The sequence below is a fragment of the Anolis carolinensis genome, chromosome 1 (assembly GCF_035594765.1).
Source record: "Anolis carolinensis isolate JA03-04 chromosome 1, rAnoCar3.1.pri, whole genome shotgun sequence".
Classification (NCBI taxonomy): Eukaryota; Metazoa; Chordata; class Lepidosauria; order Squamata; family Dactyloidae; genus Anolis; species Anolis carolinensis.
In genome coordinates this window covers 76485308-76508243 of record NC_085841.1, presented here as the reverse complement: position 1 = coordinate 76508243, position 22936 = coordinate 76485308, and the positions used below count along the sequence as shown (strand labels likewise).

At 41.3% G+C, this 22936-nt stretch overlaps 1 protein-coding gene across 5 annotated transcripts in view; it reads left to right on the top strand.

Annotated features, from left to right (window-relative positions):
* The first annotated feature begins 320 nt into the window (after positions 1-320).
* Positions 321-22936, top strand: part of mthfd1l (methylenetetrahydrofolate dehydrogenase (NADP+ dependent) 1 like) — a 153800-nt gene continuing 131184 nt past the window's right edge. Inside the window, exons 1-7 of one of the 5 annotated variants that reach the window (XM_062977297.1) lie at positions 321-702; positions 1762-1846; positions 3949-3996; positions 4093-4146; positions 9181-9305; positions 10657-10757; positions 11932-12071. In XM_062977297.1, coding sequence (XP_062833367.1) covers positions 500-702; positions 1762-1846; positions 3949-3996; positions 4093-4146; positions 9181-9305; positions 10657-10757; positions 11932-12071 — 756 coding nt within the window. In that variant the 5' untranslated portion in view covers positions 321-499. The remainder of the gene's footprint in view (positions 703-1761; positions 1847-3948; positions 3997-4092; positions 4147-9180; positions 9306-10656; positions 10758-11931; positions 12072-22936) is intronic. The other 4 variants (XM_062977294.1, XM_062977285.1, XM_062977291.1 and 1 more) reach the window with 4 other exon arrangements.

The window sequence follows — 22936 nt, the reverse complement described above, 5'->3', positions numbered from 1 at the left end:
TAAAATCATAACACAATTTGATGTTTAATAGGCTTTTCCTTAATCCCGCCTTATTATCCAAGATATTTGCTTATCCAAGCTTCTGCCGGCCCGTTTAGCTTGGATAAGTGAGACTCTACTGTATTACTCAAAGGAAGGGGCCTGAGGCTGTGAGGAATGGCGGGAGTTGAAGTCCAAAAGGCCTGGAGGGAGGGCCCAAGTTGGCCCAGGCCTGCCATGTGCTCCGGGATCCTGGGCTTTGGAGTTGGATAAGGCCAAACTCAAAAGTCAAGTGCCCCGGTGAGGTTTCCATAGCGTGGGGCCATGGGAGTGAAGGGGTGTAGTAGCTTCAGCCTCCAGTGTAGCTGCAGCCTCGGATAAGGGATGCTCCACTCGCGGCCAGGCGCACAGCAGAGCTCAAGGAGGAGTCACCAGGGCCCGGTCCCTCCCAGGACGCAGCCCCTCCTCCTCGTCGTCTTCTCGCTGTCTTTCTTCCTCTCTTCCTCCTCCTCGGCACACCATGAGGCTCTGGGCGCTGCGCCGCTTCCCCTGGAGGCTGCCTCTCCGAGCGGCGTCTCCACGCCTTGAGCCAAAGCCAAGCAGCAGAAGCGGCAGCGTCGTCGCCCGGAGTTGGCTGCGTCCCGACAGCGCCTCTTTCCAGCGGGGCGTTTGCAGCGCGGCGGGAGGCCGGGCCGCGCAACAGGGCAGCAACGGAGCGGCCAGGTAGGAGGGCGCGGGATCGCCTCCGTGGCACTCTGGCTCTCTCCCCGGCCAGCCTTTCTCCGTCCCACGTGGAGAGGCCCCTCGGTCCCGCCTCCACGCTGTTGTTGTCTGATGCAACAACGCCGCCCGCCCGCCTGCCGGCGCGGGGAGTGGCGTCTCCGGCAGCCAATGGGCGGCCGGGAAGCCAGAGGCGGGGCTCTCTATTGGCTGGTCCGGGCACAGTTTTCTCTCACCAGTGCTTTTGAGTGGCTTGCTGCCAGTCACAAGGCTTCTTAAAACTTTTCCACTCGGGACCCCTTTCCGGCCCCAGAAATGTTTACGTGATCCAGGTATATACTGCATGTATTAAAAAAACAGACTGACCACAAATCAGCATTTGCAAGTTGGGTTGCTGTGTTTTCCGGTCTGTCTGGTCATGTTCCACAAGCATTCTCTCCTGACGTTTCGCCCACATTTATGGCAGGTATCCTCAGAGGTTGTGACGTCTGTTAGAAACTAGGCAAGTGGAGTGTACATATCTGTGGAAGGTCCATTGTGAGGGAAAGAACTCTTTTATCTGTTTGAGGCAGGTGTGAATGTTGTAATTGGCCATCTTGTTCAGCATTGAATAGCCTTGCAGCTTCAAGGTCTGGCTGCTTCCTGCCTGGGGGAATCCTTTGTTGGGAGGTGTTAGCTGGCCTGCATGGAGCACTGTTACCTTCCTACGCACATTTGCATGTTTTTGAATTGCTAGATTGAGCAGAAGCTGGGGCTAACAGTGGAAGCTCACCCCACTCCCTGGATTTGAACCGTCAACCTTTCAGGCATCAAGTTCAGCAGCTCAGTGGCTTAACTGCAGCACCATTGGGGGCTGCCTAATAATAACAGATACTATAGTTGATATTTGCCAAAAAGCCGAAAATTGATTACAAACGAGCTCATGGTATTTATGGCAAAACCAAGCAGTTATAATGGTGGATGACCCATGGAGGTGTTTGTGTGCTAGGTAGAAAAATGCATGAGAAGGTCTCATTGTTTCATACACCACACTGGTGAAAATAATGCTGGTTTTATTTTTAGGGAAATCATTGAGAGCTCAAGGAAAGCCCTGAATTTTTTGCAGAAAGAACATCCTGCACTGAAGCCAACGCTCTCGGTCGTCCAGGTAAGAGAAACAAATGCCAACAAGTGTTAGCTGACCAGAGCAATGAACTTGAGCTTTGTCTGTAAAAGCAAGGAAAGCTGTACGTATGAGTGGCATTGATGGTAGTGGAATGAAAGTCTTTAAGATTCAGAGTGATAAATAGATAGAGCAGAATACATCAGATATGGTTATGGTTAAGGAAAATGAAGGTGTGGATTTTGCAATTCCCATTGATAGCAGAAGCAAAGGAAAGCCAAAGTTATGAAATACTGAGATAGAGAAATATACCGCTGGGAAAAGGAAACAGGTGTGGTTCCAGTGGGTACCGATGTTCTGGGATCAGTCCCAAATGAATCGACAAAACACCTGAATCAAAGCACCATAATGCTGAATATTCCAAGTAGCGCTACTTGGAACATAGCCCATTATTTGACAATAACTTGTCAATTACTGGATTCTTGTGTAGAGCAAAATCATTGATGTTTCCCAAATTCTAGTCAGAAATATCTGGAAGACTATGAAACCAGGAATAATTTATTGTTCTGGCTGCTTCTCCTACTTTTATAGTAGGAGGCTAGCTTAGCCTTGCACTTCAGTCCTGGAAATGAGAGTATCCTTTTCTAAGGTCGGCGCTGTGAGTATTCTAAGCAGAGCCCAAATGCCATACACTGTTTCCCAGTCTTATGATCTGTAGAATGCTGTTGAAAACCACACTAGTATGTTTCCACTTGTCCTGGCTTGCTTTGCTTCAGTATAACCACAAGATTGTGCAGACATCGGCGTTGGGTTTTTTAAAAACAGCTGGGAAAGAGCTTGTGAAGCCAAGCTACTCAGTGTCCCAAAAGGTGCCCAAAGGTGCCTGATGCGCTTTCATCCTTGCTAATGTTAAGGAACAAGAAATTTCCACTCAGTTCCTTTAGTCTGTCAGCTAAGTTTATTTGGCAAGGGTCCTTAGTCATCATAAACATGCAGCATTTTCAAGCCAAAGGATACATTTTGAAACAAAAAGCCTTCATAATACTGAAGCCTGTTTTGCGTATTTTATTCAAGAAATACAACAGAAAGAACAGGATCCTGATGTGTGACACTGTCTCTTTCTCATCATATATAACAAAACATTTATCTACTGTTCAGAAAATAAATTACTTTGAGCATTTCTTTTAGCAAAAATACTCACCAGAGGTTTGTAATCTGAAAGATTTGAATGCGATTTTCCTGCTTCTTGGCAGGGGGTTGGACTGGATGGTCTCTTCCAATTCTGTGATTCTATGAAATAGAAACATAGAGTGCATCTACACTGTAGAAAGAGTGCAGTTTGACACCACTTTAACTGCCACGGCTCAGTGCTATAGAATCCTGGAAATTGCAGTTTGGTGAGGCCTTCCTGGTGAGCATTATTTGACAGAGAAATGCTAAAGACTTTTAAACCAACAACTCTCATGTACTCAGAGCATTGAACCATGGCAGTTAAAGTGACAACAAATTGCACAATACAGTGTAAATGTGTCATAGAGTTGCAAGGGACGACAAGAGCTATTTAGTCCAACTCGCAACCATGCACAGTTAAAGCAGTCCTGGAAGATGGCATCCAACTTCTTTAAAGCTCTCTAAAGAAGGAAAGGTGGGTAAAGGGGAGTCCATACTATTTCTACAAGTCTATTTTGTGGCCCTCAGTTGTTGTTCCTTTTTTGCCTCCTGGAAATAAACCACCTACCTTAGAAACCTCCTGAAGTGGCAATTCATCTTTTTTAAAGGTTGCACATGCAAGTCTACCCATTTCCAAAACCAAATATTGAGGTCTCTGTCTTCCAATTATTATTGTTGTTGTTGCTGTTACTACTAGTAATAGTGGCAGCAATGGTAATAGCAGTAGTTCTTAAAATTGGTCCCCAGACCTATTTCAATTGTTCTTCACTGCAATATATAATAATAAGGTCTTTCATGTCTTCCCGGCTGTAGACACATAGCAGTTAATCATGTTCTTCATTGCCAGTTTCTAATCTAGGCTTGCTAGCCAATTGTTAATGAAATATAGATTATGTGCATTCACATGTTCCCCAAAATTTTCGCCCTGGCTGCTACAGTTTTTCTCTCTCTTCTTTTTTTCCTTTGCATCCCTCAAGGTTGGTGATTATTTGGGACAAGAAATGATCAGAAATACGGCTGAAGAGGTGAGAATATAAAACCCCGATTCCACTCTCCCTTCCACATATGACTGCAAAATGCTTGAGTTTATAGCAAACCACATGTTTCTTTTTTCTTTACAGATTGGCTTGAATACGGTGCATATTTGTCTTCCTCCTGACTGTACTGAAATGGAGGTAAATCTTTTTATGGAATGAGTTCTTCTCTTTTCTTTTGCTATTGAGCTGATGCCATCTTCATCTGTGTCATTTTCTAACTGCTTGTGATCTAAATTCAGTGCAGTGATTTCAGTTCACTGAAACATGCTCAGTTCTTTCTTGGATCTAGGTGAGTTTATTCAATATGAGTATTAAAAGCCTAACAATATGCACAGGCCTGGAAATGTTGGTGAAAGATTTAATTGTGTGCTTGCTCAGAAATGTGCAAAATTCAACAGGAGCTATAATGGTTCCAAATTGCTTCCAGCTTAGGTAAATTATGTATCTATGTATTAGGCTGACTTTGTGCTAGAATAGTGGGTGCGCCTCCATGTCTCATTCCCACCAACCGAGCTTGAGATGGAGGTGGGACCGAGAGAAGGGCCTCTCCTGAAGATCTCAGGGCCCTGGCAGGTTTGGACAAGGGGATGTAATTAGCCAAACCTGGACCTGGACCGTTTAGGACAGTGGTTCTCAACCTATGGGTCCCCAGATGTTTTGGCCTTCAACTCCCAGAAATCTTAACAGCCGGTAAACTGGCTGGGATTTCTGGGAGTTGTAGGCCAAAACACCTGGGGACCTACAGGTTGTGAACTACTGGTCTAGGGATTTAAAGGCCATAACCAGTACTTTGAATTGTGCCCAGTAACAGACTGACAGCCAATGAAGCTACTTCAAAAGGAAGGTTGTCAGTTCCCTGTAGCCTGACCCAGTGAGCAATCTGGCTGCAGCTCTTTGGGCCAGCTGAAGTTTTGTAATGACTTTTGAAACATTTTTTAAATCAGTCGTACATGCCACTGTTTAGGACTCTTCTGCAAATAAGAACAGTTATATTGGGTCATACTGAAGGCTGTCTGATCCTGTATTCTGGTCACAGAGTTTCCCATTTAGTACATGGCTGCAACTGGATGCTCTGTCTCATATGTCCCAATAATTGACACACACAGCTGAACTGCCACCCCACCTAGTAGCTATTAATGGGTGTAAACTCAATTAACGTCAACAATTTAAAACTGAGTTGGTAGCCTTCTCTGCATCCTGGCATCTCAGTACTCAGTAATCCTTATTTTTTAAGGGTTGTTTTCCATGCATAGTTGCATTCTAGAAAGCCTAGAATGTGTGCTTTTTTAATTTTTTTGTTGAAGTCAGCTGTGAAAAGGCAGGAAAGGCAGTTTTACTTTGTTCTCAGTATTTCACCATGCAACCCAATGGTTAATTGATAAGCCATTTCAGTCAATTATGATTTGTTTGTGTGCTTCGTGCTCTGACGCGTGAATATGTTCTTCTGTGCTTAAATACAGAATACAAAATCCATATAAAAACTAGCTCTCATTGAGCAGCATGGGAAACTAAGTTCTGTATAAATTACCTCACATTTATATTTATGGGTGTATGTTTGATTCGTAGTTCATTAAATGATTTTATGAAGAACATCTTTCAAGCATAGAGTTTCTTAACCAGAATCCTACAAATCCAAGGATAACTTAGCATTGGGCAATGGCAGTTAAAGAGGTGGCATTAATTCTTCAGTGTAGATGCAGCCTCACAGACTGCTAGGACTTTTGTATTTTGGTGTGGATGGGGAATATTTTTCAACTGTAGATTGTTATGCAGGGTTTCTTTGAGACCTTCAAATTCTCATACGGCTTCCTCCAGGGGAAAATGTTTGAAAAAGGTTGTTCAAGCTGATGAAATGACTAATATTTCTGTGAAGAACTTCCTCACAGTGAGAGCTGTTCGACAGTGGAACTCTCTCCCCAGGGCCGTGGTGGAGGCTCCTTCCTTGGAGGCTTTTAAGCAGAGGCTGGATGGCCATCTGTCGGGGGTGCTTTGAATGCGATTTCCTGCTTCTTGGCAGGGGGTTGGACTAGATGGCCCATGTGGTCTCTTCCAACTCTACTATTCTATGATTCTATGATTCTATATAGAAAGATACATAAAACAATTACTTGAAAAATGAGCTTGCAAAATGAATAACAATTGCTATACATAAACTATCTCTGTTATTATTTGAACCCATGTTTTGAGCCACTGTATACTTTCTGTTCTCTGTACAACAGTTATAGTTTGGTTGTTTTCATTTTTGCTGTTGTTTAGTGTTATCCTTTTCTTTTTATTTAACATTGAAAGTGTCTTAATTTAAACCTAGAGCCTCTTAGCATTTAGATTCTCAACATTTCTGGATTACTTTTTTAATGACCAAACTGATGGAAATGAAGTTTAGGTCTAATTGTACATTAGAAATGAACTAATTCTGTCTGATGCGACTTCTAACTCTTAAAAGCAATGTTGGTTACTGTGTGGCCCATGAGCCACTTAAGGCCCCGATACATAGTTTTGTGGCTTCCAAAATTCCTCTACTCTTTAATTCCTACAAATGAAAAAAGTTTGTCCCTGAAAACCTCCAGGAGGCACAATTTATCTTCAAATGACATTGTGTGCATTCTGTTCTTCTTCTTCATTCATTCATTCTCTGACTCTCCGTGACCTCATGGACCAGTCCACGCCAGAGCTCCCTGTTGGCCGTTGCTGCCCCCAGTTCTTTCAAGGTCAAGCCAGTCACTTCAAGGATTCGAGGGGAGGGCCTTGGTACTGACCTACAGAATAACCATAATCCAGAGTTATGTCAAAGCACATAGTCACTTTATTGCTTAAAGAACTGTGCAACGCTGCAGTAAGAGCTATAGCTTTTGGCACTTTAATTGTGAACCTATTACTGTTTTTAGTCCCAGTTTAGTTTCCCCTACCCCAGTGATTTTATTATAGTAACCTATGAATTGGATCCTTCCCTGCCCTTAATACATTTCACCTTGGGAATTAAACAAGGAGGAAGGGAGTTACAGAGTTTCCTAGTGCACTTTATCTCAGTAACTCCCAAGGGGGGGGGGAGTGGGGGAAGGAAGGAGTTGCCTCCAAAGGAGGGTGGAGCGGGACACAGTTAAAACAAGGTTCTTGTATACATTTAAAAGCCAGTGCCAACCCGATGATAGAGAAAAGGGAGAGAGGGCATGTAGAGGGAAGGGGGTGTCCACTAGCTGAGGAGCCCCCATAGAAGTAATTCTGGGGAGGAGGAGATATGGGAAAGGGAGGCCAAAATTAATTCAGCCAAGGGAGAGGAAGAGATTTCTTGTAGATTTAAAACTGCCTCCTGATGTGTTAAACTTGGATACCCAGACTGGCGGTCCCTCTGGTTTAAAGGTGGTGCTTTTGAACGCCAGGTCTGTAAATGGAAAAACTGCAATCGGGCAGACCTGGCGTGCATAATGGAGACCTGGTTGGATGAGGCGGGTGAGGTCAATCTCACCCAACTCAGTCCTCCCAGGTACTCTGTGCAGCACCAGCCAAGATCTGGAGGGCAGGGAGGTGGTGTCGCAGTAGTCTATAAGGATTCCATTCCCCCTGACCAGGTGCCCTATCCCACAGTCAACCCTGTTTGAATGTGTCCAACTAAGGATGGGTGACTGGGACAGATTAGAGATTCTGTTAGTGTACCGACCACCCCGCTGCACTACAGTCTCCCTACCTGAGCTAGGTAGTCTCGGGCCTGGCGTTGGAGTCCCAGCAGCTTATTGTGCTGGGCGACTTCAATGTCCATGCTGAGACCATCCTTACGGGAGCAGCTCATGACTTCATGGCTACTATGGCAACCATGGGGCTGACCCAACTGGTATCTGGTCCCACCCACGAGCGGGACACACACTTGACTTGGTTTTCTGCCAGGGATGGGAGGAAGGTGGTGGTGTGGAGGAGCTGAGCATCGCTCCGTTGCCATGGACCGACCATCACCTGATCAGGTTTAGGCTTACTGCACCTCCTAACCTCCACAGGGGAGGAGGACCTATTAAAATGGTCCGCCCCAGGAAGCTTATGGATCTGGATGGATTCCTGACGGCTCTTGGGGAGTTTCCCGCCACCTCGGTTGGTGATTCTGTCGATGCTCTAGTCACTCTCTGGAACAAGGAGTCGGCCAGGGCAGTAGACACGATCGCTCCGGAACGTCCCCTCTTGAGTACCCAAGCTAAACCAGCTCCTTGGTTCACCGAGGAGTTGGTAGTGATGAAGTGAAAGAAGAGGGAACTAGAGTGCATGTGGCATTCGGAGCGGAACGAATCAGACCGAACATGGCTATACTCCTATCTAAGGACATATGCCGCAGCAATAGATGCTGCAAAGAACTCTTTCTTTGCAGCTAATATTGCATCCGCAAAAATTGTCCAGCAGAGCTGTTTCGGGTTGTCAGAGGTTTGTTAAATCCTGTCTCCCAGGACAGGATCCCTGACAACTCGGCAGCCCGCTGTGAAGCATTTGCTCGGTTCTTTGCAGACAAAGTCACTTTGATCCGCTCCAGCTTCGACACCATATTAATGGCAGCTTTCGAGGATGTAACACAAGCACCTGCCTGTCCCATTTTGATGGATTCTTTTCAGTTGGTTCAGCCTGAGGATGTGGACAAGGTGCCTGGAGAGGTGAGGGCTACCACATGCATCCTAGACCCCTGCTCATCCTGGCTGGTGAGAGAAGCCAGAGGGTGGTTGGCCGAGTGGGTGAAGGTGGTGGTGAATGCCTCCCTTCGGGAAGGCATATTTCCAGCGAGCCTTAAAACGACTGTGATCAAACCGCTGTAAAAATCCATATATTAGAAGAAATACATATTTTATCCCAGTGTCTGCATTTTTGTATGGATTTTTGCACAAAATTCAAAGGAGTGTAGAAACAAAAAGATAATTTAGTTTAAGTTTTGAAGTATGTATAAGCTGCTTTCTTTGGTATCATAATACTAAGAAAACAAATTTTTTCGCTATCTCCATGTCTCTGCTTGACTTGTTACCTGGCATCACCCTGAAGTGATATTTAAAAATATATATCATCTCAAAGACATGCTATGAAATGTTACCGTTAGTACAATTGATCTCTAATACATTTTTCTAAACAGACTGTACAAATGTGAACATGTCCATAGATGGATGTGCTTAGCTATACAGGGTCCTGTTGTGACTTTAAATCAATCTCTAGGTCATCAATGAGATCATGAAATTGAACGAGAACCCTAAAATCCATGGCATTCTCCTTCGCCTTGGCAAAGTGTCATCCACAAGCAAAATAGTGAATGCCGTGAAGCCAGAGAAAGATGTAAATAGGTAAGTTTCATGTAATAATATGGACTTAGGAATTTGTTTTAGGGGCCAACGCGGATACCATTGCATTTACATTACTAATTAATATTATAATTCTCTACTTCGGGGTAGGGTTGAAAAGACAAAGGGGTAGCTTTGCCCTTCAGTCTCTTCTGAGGAGTCATACATGCCAAAAACCCTATAACTAGAAGTAGTATCATTTTGGAGAGCTTGGCAGGCTCAGCACCCCATTTCTGATTGAAATTGTCTTCAAGCCAGTCACAAACAGAATGTCATTTTGAAGCCCCCTTCTTTCTTTTTCTTTTCTTTTTTTCTTTTTTCTTTTTTCCTTTTGCCTAATTGGAGCTGAAGAAAGGCTTGGGGTCTAGGTGAGGTTTGTATCTCCTTTACTTTTCTACAAAATATGATGTTAACTAATTACTTTTACTTTGTTGTTTTTCTCTTTGATTTTAAATAATTTCTGACTCATGGCAACCCAAAGGTGAACCTATACTTAGCAAGAAGCAGCCGTGAAAGAAAGCTGGTGGTATGAAACTTACGTTTTGACTTCGGCTCTCTAAAATCAATGACAGTGTAATTTTGCCTAACACAGGTTGAAATCTCCAAAATATAACAGAAAAAAATTTAGTATGACCTTAAAAATTAAGGAGTTTTGCTTGGCACAAGTATTTCTTGTCTTTTAAGTTTAAATTAGACTTGTTGCTTTAGTTGCACCAGAGTGATATGGTTCTCCCTTCCTTTCAGAAAAAATAAAGCAGAAATATTTTGATGCATTTTTCAGTATAAGCTAAGGCTTATACTTCTTGACTGCAGCTTTGATCAATCCTTGCCAGCATGGTGAATGGTGAAAACTGATGGTCATTGAAGTTCACCAATCTCTATCTATAAAGTTCCTGGCATGAGCAGTAGGTTTAGCACATTGCTTTTCTGTACTACAGACTTCCACTTTAAATATCATTTGTTGCCATGAAGCGCAAACATTTAAAATTTTAAACTCTAAGTATATCAAACATTTATGTAAGCTGTTTATCAGGGCTCTTCAAATTTGGAGGGAGCAGAAAAATAAACAAATGAAGCCAGCCCTATGAAACTATTTATACTGGAATTATTCTGTACATATTTAAAATAATAATATATATGCTCATAACACTGTTTCATTCCTTTGTGGACATTGTGCCCCTCTGGGGGACCACAGACTACAAATTAGAAGCCCCTTGTTTAGAACAACAAAGAGAACACTTAAATTGGAAAATTATGGTGTTTTGTTAAGATTACATTTTAAAAACCTCAACAGAATACATTTATATTCTTACACTAACTTTCTGATGTCTCTTTTTGCCTCTTTCTCATCCAGAGCAACAGATTTTAGCTTGGCAAGGTTGGTCCATGGAAACATACAAGACTGGGTGGTCCCCCCCTCTGCCGGCGCTGTGATCTGGATTCTGGAAAAGCTAGGTAGCATATAAATTCTTATTGTTTACTATAATCTCTTGGTTTGTATCCTCACGTCCTGAGTTGTCGAGTTGCCTGAGTCAAGTAATGGCCTCCCTCCTCTAGCTATTCCTCTGTAAGTGTGAAGTTAGGAAAAAAATTCAGCACCCTAAGAAGATAATGCTTCGGTGAACATTGTGGGGCACCATCATAGGAACAGAAATGGGTAAATAGTGCAGAGAAGCCATTTGATCTTTGGGCTTACAACTTGCCTTTGGGCTTTCAACTTGCCTTTACGTAGCTTTGTTTCTTCCATATGAATAATGAATTTAACTGTGAGTTAACGAGACTCAGTGGGATCTACTTCTCAAAGGATGTGTAGAATTGCTGTTAAATTTTAATTTCTTATAGAGTTCTATAAATGTTATGAAAGCAGAATATAGAATTTTTACAGATCCATGCTTCTCAGTGTGGTGGTTCCTGGTTCAGTCCTGGTCTGTGAGCCATTGGCTGCTGGTCTGTGGAATTTTCTCAAAAAGTGTGTGTGTGTGTGTGTGTGCGCGAGAACCAATTGTATGGGCACAGTTGTGGCAATAATTCCTAGTGCATTTGAAAAATATTGCCAATTCTTTACATCAGGTAGCCTTAGAAGCATTGTGATTATGACTATTACAGAGGGATGTCCTTATCCTTGCTTTACTTGGTGTGATACTGGACTGAAGAGAGATACGAGTTGCTAAATTACTTCCATTGGCAACTGGTAAATGGGAATATAAGTTTTATTATTAGGGAATTTACAGTTTGTAGAACTGTACTGTTAGAACAACATATCTAATGGAAGAAATCTCAAATGTATCTGAATCTAAATAGAGCTGGATATCATTAATATCTTTGCTTCTGAAGCCCAGACTGCCTTTCTCTGTCTTCTCTGTCTATTAATCTGTCAGAGTTGATCAAATGTCTCCTTGTCCTACTTCCATGGTGGTCTTAGTCATTTGAAAAATGCATGGAGCATAAGGCTGGTCTATTTTTTTTTTTAAACCTTTTTCTTCATGTAAGGGACAGAGATATAATGAAACAAGTAGGGAAATACAAACTTTGACATTAATATCTGTGGTTCTGATGTTCACTGTCTTTATCTAGTACAGTCTGTTCACAATGTAGCTAATTGGAGGAAATGTTTTCTTCTGCCACCCAGCATGTACTTCCCTAGATGGGAAAAAGGTGTTACTTTTGGGAGTTCAAGGACCTTTGGAAATCTCCTTACAGTGCTTTCTTCGAAGAAAAGGGGCCGTGACTATCAGCTGTCCCTGGGAAATGAAGCAACTTCAGACTCTGGTGAATAATATATCAACTATTAAATGTTTTTTATCTTCCCTTTTGTGTTTGCTGCCTGGCAAGATCCTGAATTTATTCATTTTTAGTATATCCAAGAATCTTTGTTGACTCAGTGAACTCAAGTCATAGTTTGTTTATTTTTCTGATCTTCTTTAAGTTGCTTTGCTCGTCTGTAAATCATAAGCAAAGTTCATGTTCATTTGTCATTTCTCGTGTTTCCCATTTCTCCTGCATCCTCCTTCCCTTCATTGTCATGCAGTTCAGGCACTTATTTGGCTAAAACTAGGGATAGGAACATGAATGTGCATGTAAACTTTACCCTCCGTTTCACAAACACATGGGAATAATGTGTTTCTTCAAGTTGTCTTTCAACTTGTTGCAGTGCCATGAATGCCTAGTTTTCTTAAACAGTGAATACTCACTGTTTTTGCCAGTTCATTCCTCTGAACTATAGATTGCAACACATGGTTTTTCTTGGTGGTCTCTCATTCAAGTGCTAACTGGAGCTGACAGACAGAATCTGATGCTTTTTGGTATTTTGGCCATTTTATAGACCTCCATAAATACTTGAGCAGGACTTTTGCTTAAGATAACAGATGATCCAATGAACATTTGATCATGGACTATGCAGTGGTATATCTGCGAGAAAATGAGGTTGTTGCTCCCCTACATAAGAATTTGAAGTTGTGGTTTTTCTGACAGAGAATTTTCCCTGCCCCTGCATAAAGTCAGAAAGAATTCACAAGACTCCATAAGAGATAACTGTGGCAGTTAAAATGGTTCATAAAGTTATAATTGTGTGATGTGCATGCATCTAAAGTGATGGAATTCCACTGACAATAGAATTAATTTCAAGGTGTTGAAGACATTGATTCCTATGCATTCTAAGCATTGTTGTAGAGTTTCAAATGGTCAAAATAGCAGAATACTGGTGTCCGAAAATTTCAAAGTAGACTCCTGACCTTTTCTCCTTTATGTCACTGTGCTTTAGCTTTCAGTGTGTTCTTTTTTACTTATTTTAATTGTGCTAATTCTGGGAGTTGTGTGATGTAATGTTTTAAAATTGAACAGAAGAAGATCATGATGAAAATATTGCCTAATTTCAGGGATGAGCAAATGAGGGGGTGGGGAGGCAGGCTACTAGGTGAATTGAGAGAACTGACTTCATCCCAACCCCACAGAAATGGATCTATGTACAAAAGACAAGTCAAAGACATACTGCCATAGAAATAGTTTGCAAGCATAAAGAAGTGAAGAGGGGAATAATCATTTCCTCTAAACCTGGTCATGACATTTCACCAGCTTTTTGCTAATGTGAGTAATATTATTATTCTTGTTTCCTTCATGTACATCCCATCTTTCCTTCACTTACAACTCAAACCCATTTACAACTTATTCAAACAAATATAGACTGAAAACACACAAAACAATAGTAAATATATGTGTGTTATTTAAGAAAAAATAATCTATTGAGTTAAACTATTTAAAATCCAATAAAAGACCAAAAGAGAAAGAAAACACTGTAGCTTTCCTGGCTTAATTAGAAACCGGTGCTCTTTGTGATGTAATGGAATGAGCAGTGAACTACGACTCTGACTCTCTGATCAGCTACAGAAACCAACTCAGTGAGTTTTCCAGGCTGTATGGCCATGTTTCAGAAGCATTCTCTCCTGATGTTTCACCCACATCTATGGCAGAAGTTGTGAGGTATGTTTGAAACTAGGCAAGTGGGGCTTTTATCTGTGGAAGATCTAGGGTATGAGAAAGAACCTTTGTTTGTTTGAGGCAGGCGTGAACGTTGCAATTGGCCACCTTAATTAGCATTGAATAGCCTTGCAGCTTCAAAGTCTGGCTACTTCCTCCTGAGGGAATCCTTGGCTGGGAAGTGTTAGCTGCCCTGATAAAAGGCACTGGAGCCAGAAAAGTCAGCCATAGCAGAGCACTTGATGAACCAACCTGGACACAGCATATTATAAGAGGACACAGAAATGCTGGACTACTCTAACAACCACCATGTCAGACTACACTGAGAAGCCACTGAAATCCACAAACATGTGGGCAATTTCTACAGAAAGGACGAAACCAGGAAAATGAACAAAATCTGGTTACCGGTATTAAAAAAACCCTCTAAAATCAGGATCGTAAATAAAGAATAACACTGAGAAGACAGGAAATTCCAGACATGAAACAATCACGGCCAGCTAACACCTCCCAACAAAGGATTCCCCCAGGCAGAAAACAGCCAGACTTTGAAGCTGCAAGGCCATTTAATGTTAATCAAGGTGGTCAGTTGCACCATTCACACTTGCCTCAAAAAAAAGTTCTTTCACCCACTCTGGAATTTCCACAGATATATAAACCCCCCAATTGCCTCGTTTCCAACAGCTCTCACAACCTGTGAGAATGCCTGCCATAAATGTGGGTGAAACGTCAGGAGAGAATGCTTCTGGAACATGATCATACAGCCCAGAAAACTCAAAGCAACCAAGTGACTCTGACCATGATAGCCTTCAGCAACACAATTCAGTGACGTTAGGCAAGCCATGCTTTCTTGGCCTTAGAGGAAGACAAGGACATGTTTTATCCAGATAAATCTTTCCAAGAAAGCCCAATGAACTAGAGTTGCCTTAAGGTCACCATAAGTCAGAAACATCTTAAAGTAACAAAACAATAATCAAAACAAAAACTGCATGTTGAAGTTACAGTTCCCCAGTATTTCATAGTGATTCCCAGAAGGGGGCAACCAAATCAAAAAGTTACAGTGAGAAGTAAATCTTTTTGTATTCCAGGCTTGAAAAGCAATGTGTGTTTTCTGCAGCCTGAGCAGCTGGGGAGCGAAGACATTGGCAAAACACTGTTTTTACAGCTGCTGATGTTACTGTAACATTTTGTGTGCTCTCACTGATGGACAGAAGTTTGAAAAAAGCAATTGTTATCCCTATGGCAAAACAGTTTCCTTGAAGCTTAAATTTTTGAGTTTATCTTATCCTATTATCTGTTACACTGCCGTGTTCTGGAGTGATTTTTTATTTTTCAGTATTATTACTCTGTGTGTAACTACATCTAAAAAGAGAGCTATTTGTGCATAATTCAGAGCAGTGGTGAGCAAGCATTACCTCTCAGAGTGTTTTTGTACTGCAGCTCTCATAGCTTCTAGCTGTGAAGAATGATGGGTGTTGTAGTCTAACAGTACTTCATGGGATCCAGATTGCTCACCCCAATAAATTCAGAAAACACCCATTCTCCTTTACTATTTTTTCATTGGAATGATAATTAAAATGTTATCTATATAGATATCATAATGTAATCATAGTAAACATTCTGAAATACCCTTTAGCTGTATGTTCGTAATAGATCCCCGATAGTAAGTCAGATTTTAAAAAAACAAAAACAAAAAAACACCAGACACTGAAAGGCGTGACCTGCCAGTTTATTGTGGGTCTTATCTCCAACATTGCAGCTGGCTTTGGAATCCTCCCAAATTCAAATATGGATAAATTGGTTTCATATGCTGGAGCTTGATTTCTGGGAAAGAATATGCTCTGTTTTTTTTAAAACAGAGTTCAGTGCCAAGCAGATAATATACTCTGGATTCTTAAAAACAGATCACTTGCATTCTGGAATAGAGCCACACTTTTTCACCATAATGCAGTATCACCTAAAGCAGACCTGTTGGAGGCCCAAAAACATTTGTAGCGCAGAAAGATCAAGTAAACTATAATAACGTTTTATATATAGAGAGGGAAATGAGAATGCATTCAGTCTGGATTGTAGTAATGCTAGCACATTTAACAGAATTTCTTAAAGCTTAGTTTTTCTAGCTGCATCACATATTAGTGCAACACTGAGAAACACAAAAAGTTGCATTTCCACTGTCTTGCGTTCAGTACTCAGCAACCATGGTTTGCATGAAACATGTCTAATGCTATATTTGTTCTAGAAAAGTGAAAGGTCTAAGGCAGGTATGGGCAAACTTTCTAGCTTGAGGGCCGCATGGTGGGCCAGAACAGGGTGGGCGGGCCGGGAGGGAGGGGGCTCCCTAAGTCTTCTCCCTGCCCTTTCCTCCCCTTTCTCTTTCCTTTCGGAGGCAGAAAGTGAAAGAGGGATGGCAAACGTTTGGATCCCAATAGGGTTGGCCTTGGTCAGCATGAGATGGTGGACGGGAGAGAAAAACTGTATCCATGAGATCCCCTATTGCCTATTCCTGATATAGAATCCTAGAGCTGTAAGAGACCCCAAGGGCCACCCTTGCCATGCAAGAAGACACAACCAAAGCACTCCTAATAGACAGCCTGTGCTGAAAAGCCTTCATCACACTCTGAAGCAGCTTATGCCACTGTCCAACCCAGTGGTTCTCAACCTTCCTAATGCTGCAACCCCTTAATACAGTTCCTCATATTGTGGTGACCCCCCAAGCATAAAATTACTCTCATTGTTACTTCATAACTGTAATTTTGTGGCTGTTATGAATCGTAATGTAAATATCTCATATGCAGGATGTATTTTCATTCACTGGAAGAAATTTGGCACAAATACCCAATATGCCCAGATTTGAATACTGGTGGGGTTGGAGGGGGGGGGGTTGATTGTGTCATTTGGGAGTTGTAGTTGCTGGAATTTATAGTTAACCTGCAATCAAAGAGCATTCTGAACTCCACCAACGATGGAACTGAACCAAACTTGGCACACAGATCTGACTGACAGAAAATAATGGAAGGGTTAGGAGGGCATTGACCTTGAGTTTTGGAGTTGTAGTTCACCTATATCCAGAGAGCACTGTGGACTCAAACAATGATGGGTCTGAACCAAACTTGGCACAAATACCAAATACTGGTGGAATTTGGGGGGAGGAGGGGGGCTGACCCAATATGATGGTAATTGTAGTTCTTCCTGCATCCAGTCACAGCAGGAGAAGGACTTTTGGTGGGAGGATTTGACATCTGTTTCCAAAAAGGATAGAGGAGGACAGGCGAGATATCTTCAGCCTTTTCTGCCAAAGCAGTTCCTGACCATCAGAAATATGTGTTTTCTGATGGTCTTTGGCAACCCCTCTCACACATCCCTTGGGACCCCCACAGGGGTCCCGGTCCCCAGTTTGAGAAATGCTGCTCAAACAGCTCTTACTCAGGAAGTTCTTCTAATCTTTTCAGCCAAATTTATTTCCTTGCCATTTGAAACCATTGCTCCCTTTGTCTCTAGAGCAGGTCTCCCAGGTCTCTAGAGCAGCAGAAAATCAGTCCCCCCCCCTCCTCCTCAGTGGGACACTTTTTAAAATCTTGAAACATGGTTCTCATGTTTCCTCTCTACCTTCTCTTCTCCCACCTAAACATCCCCCAGGAGGAAAGGAGGAAGAAAAAAGAGAATGAAGAGAAGGAAGGAAGGAAGGGAATGGGAGGGAGGGGGGAGGAAAGATAGAAGGAAGGAAAGACAAACGGGAAGGAAGAAAGGACGAAAGGGTGGAAGTGAAGGAAGGAAGGAGGAAGGAAAGAGGGGAGGAAGGATAGGATGGTGAGAGAGAGGAGGGCCTCAGAAAAGAGCCCAAGGGGCCACATCCAGCCCTCGGGCCTGGGTTTATTCATGCCTAGTCTGTGAGAGATTGTTCGTTCTATGCATCAACAGAAATGTCATGTATCTGTTGGTTTCTGTACACAAAACAGGAATAAAATTCCCTTAGAAAATAAACAGGAATAAAATTCTCTAAGAAAATATATATTGAGGGACACTTGTCTGAAATATGATCATATTCAAAATAATTGAGTTATAATTCGATCCCAGACCTCAAAAGACAAGCAGCGTTGGAGGGAAGGGATAGGTAGAATTAGATTAGGAAAATTTTATATTTTTACCTACCTGATCAAATTCAGAGGCCTTGTGCTTAGATTAAACAAAAACAAACATGGACCTCCCATGCACTGTGTAGTTTGGCTGGCTTTCATTTGTAGACACTTCTCTTTTTATTTCATTCCCTTCCATTTATTTTTGATTTTGGTGGAGTAGAAATACATCAAGTTGTATTTCTGTAACTTAAAGATCAGATTGATTGTAGTTACGATCATTTGTCTTGGCACAGCTGAATTAAGTCCTGCATAGTTGTTCAAATGCTGAGGACTATACCAATATTTCTAGAATTCTTACATAATAGAAGATGGTTAAATACAAACAGATTTTGTTCATTTTGTGCCAACTCTTCATAAATATGGCTGTAGGTTAAGGAAGGGCTAAATCTTACAGTGAAGCTTTTAGATAAAGTATGCATGCCTGATCTCTCTCTCTCTAAATTAGTTTGAAAAAGAAAATATTTGGCTTCTAAACACCCCAGTGGTATAACTTCAAGGAGTATTTCAATGTAAGTTTTCTGGATAAAAAAAACAATAATATATTTGGCTGATATTGAATGGTAAACAGAGATGAGAATGGATTGAATTCTTAATGCAAACTGATATTCTAATAATATTTGATAAACCCTATTGGTAGGGAAAATGCTTTTGTTTATACACTTATGAAAACCATATGTAAGATAAGCAGTACACATTTTCCAGCTTCTTTGCATGTCAGCTTTTAAAAAAATCCTGAACATTTTATTCACTTTAAAAATGGAATATAAAAGGATATACATATAAGGATATATAAGAGAGCTGGAAGGCTGTTAGGATTCTAGCTCAACTGTAGAATCCATGATTTGCATGCAAGAGATTCCAGGTTGGCTTGTTTATTTTCTGAAGTACATTTAACTTTCTAGGCCAGGATCCAACTGGGATCTCCTTCCTACCTTCATTCCCTTTGCCCTGATTATTAAATATCTAAACAGAACAACTGCGTGTTCGTTTTCCACTTCACAGATGTATAGGATGAGCTTTTTCTCTCTTGTGAACATTTGACAGAGCTGGAAGAAAAACAAGCTCTTAAACCGAAACAAAAAGCAATCTTTTAAAAATTCCCCAAAGCTGAAAAAACCTGGATACAATACTCCTTCCTTCATATAACAGCTATTGACCATTCTGTAACCTCTGGTGTTGCAAACACATTGAAAACTATTCCTATAATTCCTATACCCCATTTGGTCATTTTAAGCCTAGTTGAGGTCTGAGAACAGCCAATTCAGCTTCAGACTGATTTTCCATTGTGTTGTTGAAGACATCACAAACCTCTAAGGATGCCTGGCATAGATGTGGGTGAAACATCAGGAAAGCCTAGCAGCTTTAATGCAGAAACCTTCCCAGACATCAGCACTCCGATCACTTACTGATAAATGTCCTGTATTGCCACGTATGTCTCTATAGCTGGAAACTTTTCCAATGCCTCTCCACAAGCAGAGGAATGGCTGTAAGGTTCTCATGATACATTGGTGGATTGAGGGAGAAGGATTTTGGTCGTTATAGCATATGGAAGAGAATACCAACCTCTGTGGTGACCCAAAAAGACTTACACAAGTGTATGATGGACTTATGTGTGCATATGCCATGAACAGGATGCCAACCATTGTTATATTTTATATACCAGCCTTTCCTAACCTCAAAGTGACATGCATAGCTCTCTCCTTTGCTCCCCTACTTTATAATCACAAAAATGTGTAAGGTAAATTAGACCAGTTTCCCAAACTGATTCTCCAGATGTTTGTGACCTCGGTTCTCAGAATTCTTGACTGTTGACCAAGTTAGTTAGGGCTTCTGGGAGTTGAAGTCCAAAATGCCTGGAAGAGTGGAGTTCAGGAACCACTGCACTAGACAGAAAGTAGCAATTGGCCCAAGATCACACGGGTGTGTTCCATTTCATGTGAACGTTTGGGGAAGAGACAATGTTTGGGGAAGGGACTTTAATTAGGGTGGATGTTTGAATGCTGTGGAATACCCTTGATACTGCACCCACAAATATTTCTGTGACCATTGGTCATTATCCTAGCCCACAATATGTAGGATATGGGATCAGAAAATCCTGCGAATTAAGATATTAAATAAAATCTGCCTGGATGACAGCAGATATAAAGTCACAGGAGATCATGCTGCAAAATAAATTCACTGGTGCTGGTAGGTCTGAGTCACACACTGAAATATATGCAGGAAAAGCTATATGGATTTTCCTGCCTTCATAGGATTTACTGTTAGGAATCATAACACTAGTCACAGGTATGTACAAAATACAAGGGCACTCTGTGAACAACTCAAGGACATCCTGCTTTGAGTGCAAGGCTCTTTCCAGAAGAGTGGGTGGCGCATAGAAAGTTTTCTCCATGCATAGTTCTCCCTTGTTTGCTAAGAGTGAACACTATGAATGCCTAAGTATGCAGTTGTGACTCTGCACAAGTAATAATCACACCTACTTAGATAATAGATTCATTCTATTTACTGCAGTCCTATGAAACATATCCTATATTGTTACAGAGATCCTCTAACCCAGCATTACTCCGTGGTGACTCTGAACGAGTGCCAGTCGCTGAGCCATTGATTGATTGTCCCTGATGAGTTTTCTGTGGGGAAAAAGAACAAACAATCATAACCAGTGGGTACAATCATAGTGCTGGCCCCTGGCACATTGACCAGCCCCCCAGATTGGATATCCCAAGAAACCCTGCTTTAATCCACAGGAGTAACTAGGGAGGAAGGGTTGCAAAGGTTCGGATTACACTTCAGCTTTGTATGAGCAGAAGTATTTTCCAATATCAGAAAACCACTGCTAGATATATAAGTGGACATTTTCTCTAGTCTTGAAGCAAATGTTATTGTAGTTTGATTGTAAACAAAAAAACAAAAACCAAGTTAATTTCTGCAGGGTTAAAAGCAAGTACCGTATTCATTGTGGAAGAAAAAGAAATTATATCCAGGAAAATTTAATTTGGAATGTGGACCTTAAGTATTTACAACAAATACTTCTCTCTCTCTCTCTCTCTCTCTCTCTCTCTCCTGCTTTTGGGTGTTACCTCTTTCTATTTTCAACTTCCTATGTATTCATTTAATTAAAATATTCCCACAAACATCCCCTTATTGTATCCATTAATACCTTATCTTTAAACACTGACTTCTAATATGATCATAGGTTTTTATAATGTCATTTTAAGAAACTAATTCCAACTGCTAGGGAAAGTAATATTTACACAGCTCTCTTGGTAAGTAGGCTTTCCAGTTAAGTGAAGGGTACAGTTACACTGTGTCATTATCAATACATATTTGGCTTACAGTGCCTGCGTTACTGTTATTTCAGACCTTTTATCTCGGGAGTGGGTGGTTCCTTTAAGCCTATTTCAATATAAACCTCATTGGTGTTAGCTCTGTGTGCTGCTACAAGCTAAAATTTCAGCATATTTATTGGCATTAATCTTCTCCAGATTGATGGAAGAAAATGACAGTGAGAATGGCCCACATGTTTAACAGCAGACATTGCTTCAGCACTGTTGCGAATATTACTCTTGTTCATTTCTTGTAGTCTGATCTCATTAATGGATTTTTAAAACATTTTCCAATGTGTAACTCATTATACTTTGGATGCATGTTAACACTTCCCTGTATCTTCCATAGCATTTGGTTGCAATTATGTAGAGCATCTGTTTTGAATCAAGTTCACTATCTGTTTGGACATTATATGGTATGTTTGCCAGGAGATGAACTTGATTATTTAATGGGTTTTCCCACCTGTAACTAGTTCTACATTTCATAAATGAGTGTAGCAGTCATCCCTTTCAGATAATGTGTCTACTTGAGATAAGTCCCACTGAGCTCATCGCACTTTATTCCTTAGTAAATGCAAACAGATTTCTACACATTCAATTGTGTCCTTTCTTTTTTCATGTATGTAACAATGCAATCTGAATGTGAAGGGATATAAATGGAAAAGGTGGTGGATAAGGCCCATGGAAGTGAAAGGAATCTGCTCAGGAGAATCTCCATTAAACTGTACAAAGAAGTTTGAAGAATATTACTAATCGGATCTTATACTAGGAACCTCTCCTCTGATATGTGTTCTTAGTACACTTTTCAGAGGTACGTGCTTTCAAATGGTTGAAAACTAGTAGTATATTAGTCATGTGAGAGGAAATGACAAAATTTTGGTGTGTCACTTCAGAAAAAGCAGGACCACATAATATATAACACAAGTTTGTGCAACAGAACTTTAGAGCAGGTACATTTTATTACAGGCAGTCCACAAGTTATGAACAAGATTGGTTCTCAGGGTTGTTGTATGTTTTCCAGGCTGTATGGCCATGTTCCAGAAGTATTCTCTCCTGACGTTTTGCCCACATCTATGGCAGGTATCCTCAGAGGAATCTGTGATGGGTGGCTAAGAAACTTAAACAGTTTCCTCTAACTCCTTACTTTTTAACTTTCGAGTCATAAATGGTTTTGCATGGGAGTAAAATATCCCATTTCAGTGATAATTGGGAAGTCTTTGGAGTTATCAGTTTTGGCTGCTGGGCTGTCTTTTATTAGCCCCCAGAATAGCTGACCTTGGATCTCAATACTCAAAACAAATAATTATGAAACCTTGAAACAGCAATGGTGTAATGGTAAGGTGGATATGTGGATAAAGTGTGATGCCCTTACCACATTTTCCCGTGCATCCACTAAAGATTTGTATGGGTCGGAATTGTGCTCTGCTTTATAACTAAGTGAGGTTTCCAGCCTGGAAAGCCCATTCAAAGATTAGGTTCCTTGTTTCTATGCCAATTAAAGGCAATGGGTCAAAGAAGGACGGGGTAATAGTCACCTGTCCAATTAGTGTGATAAGGAACTGAGCACATTCAGGGTCATTCCAACCTACTGATTAACTCCTAGCAGACTGCGTAACATGCAAAAGCAAGAGAGCATAGCTAGTAGAACCCAAATGCACATAAGAAATAGGACTGATGTGGAAGCCCCTGTGCTTTCTAAAATGAA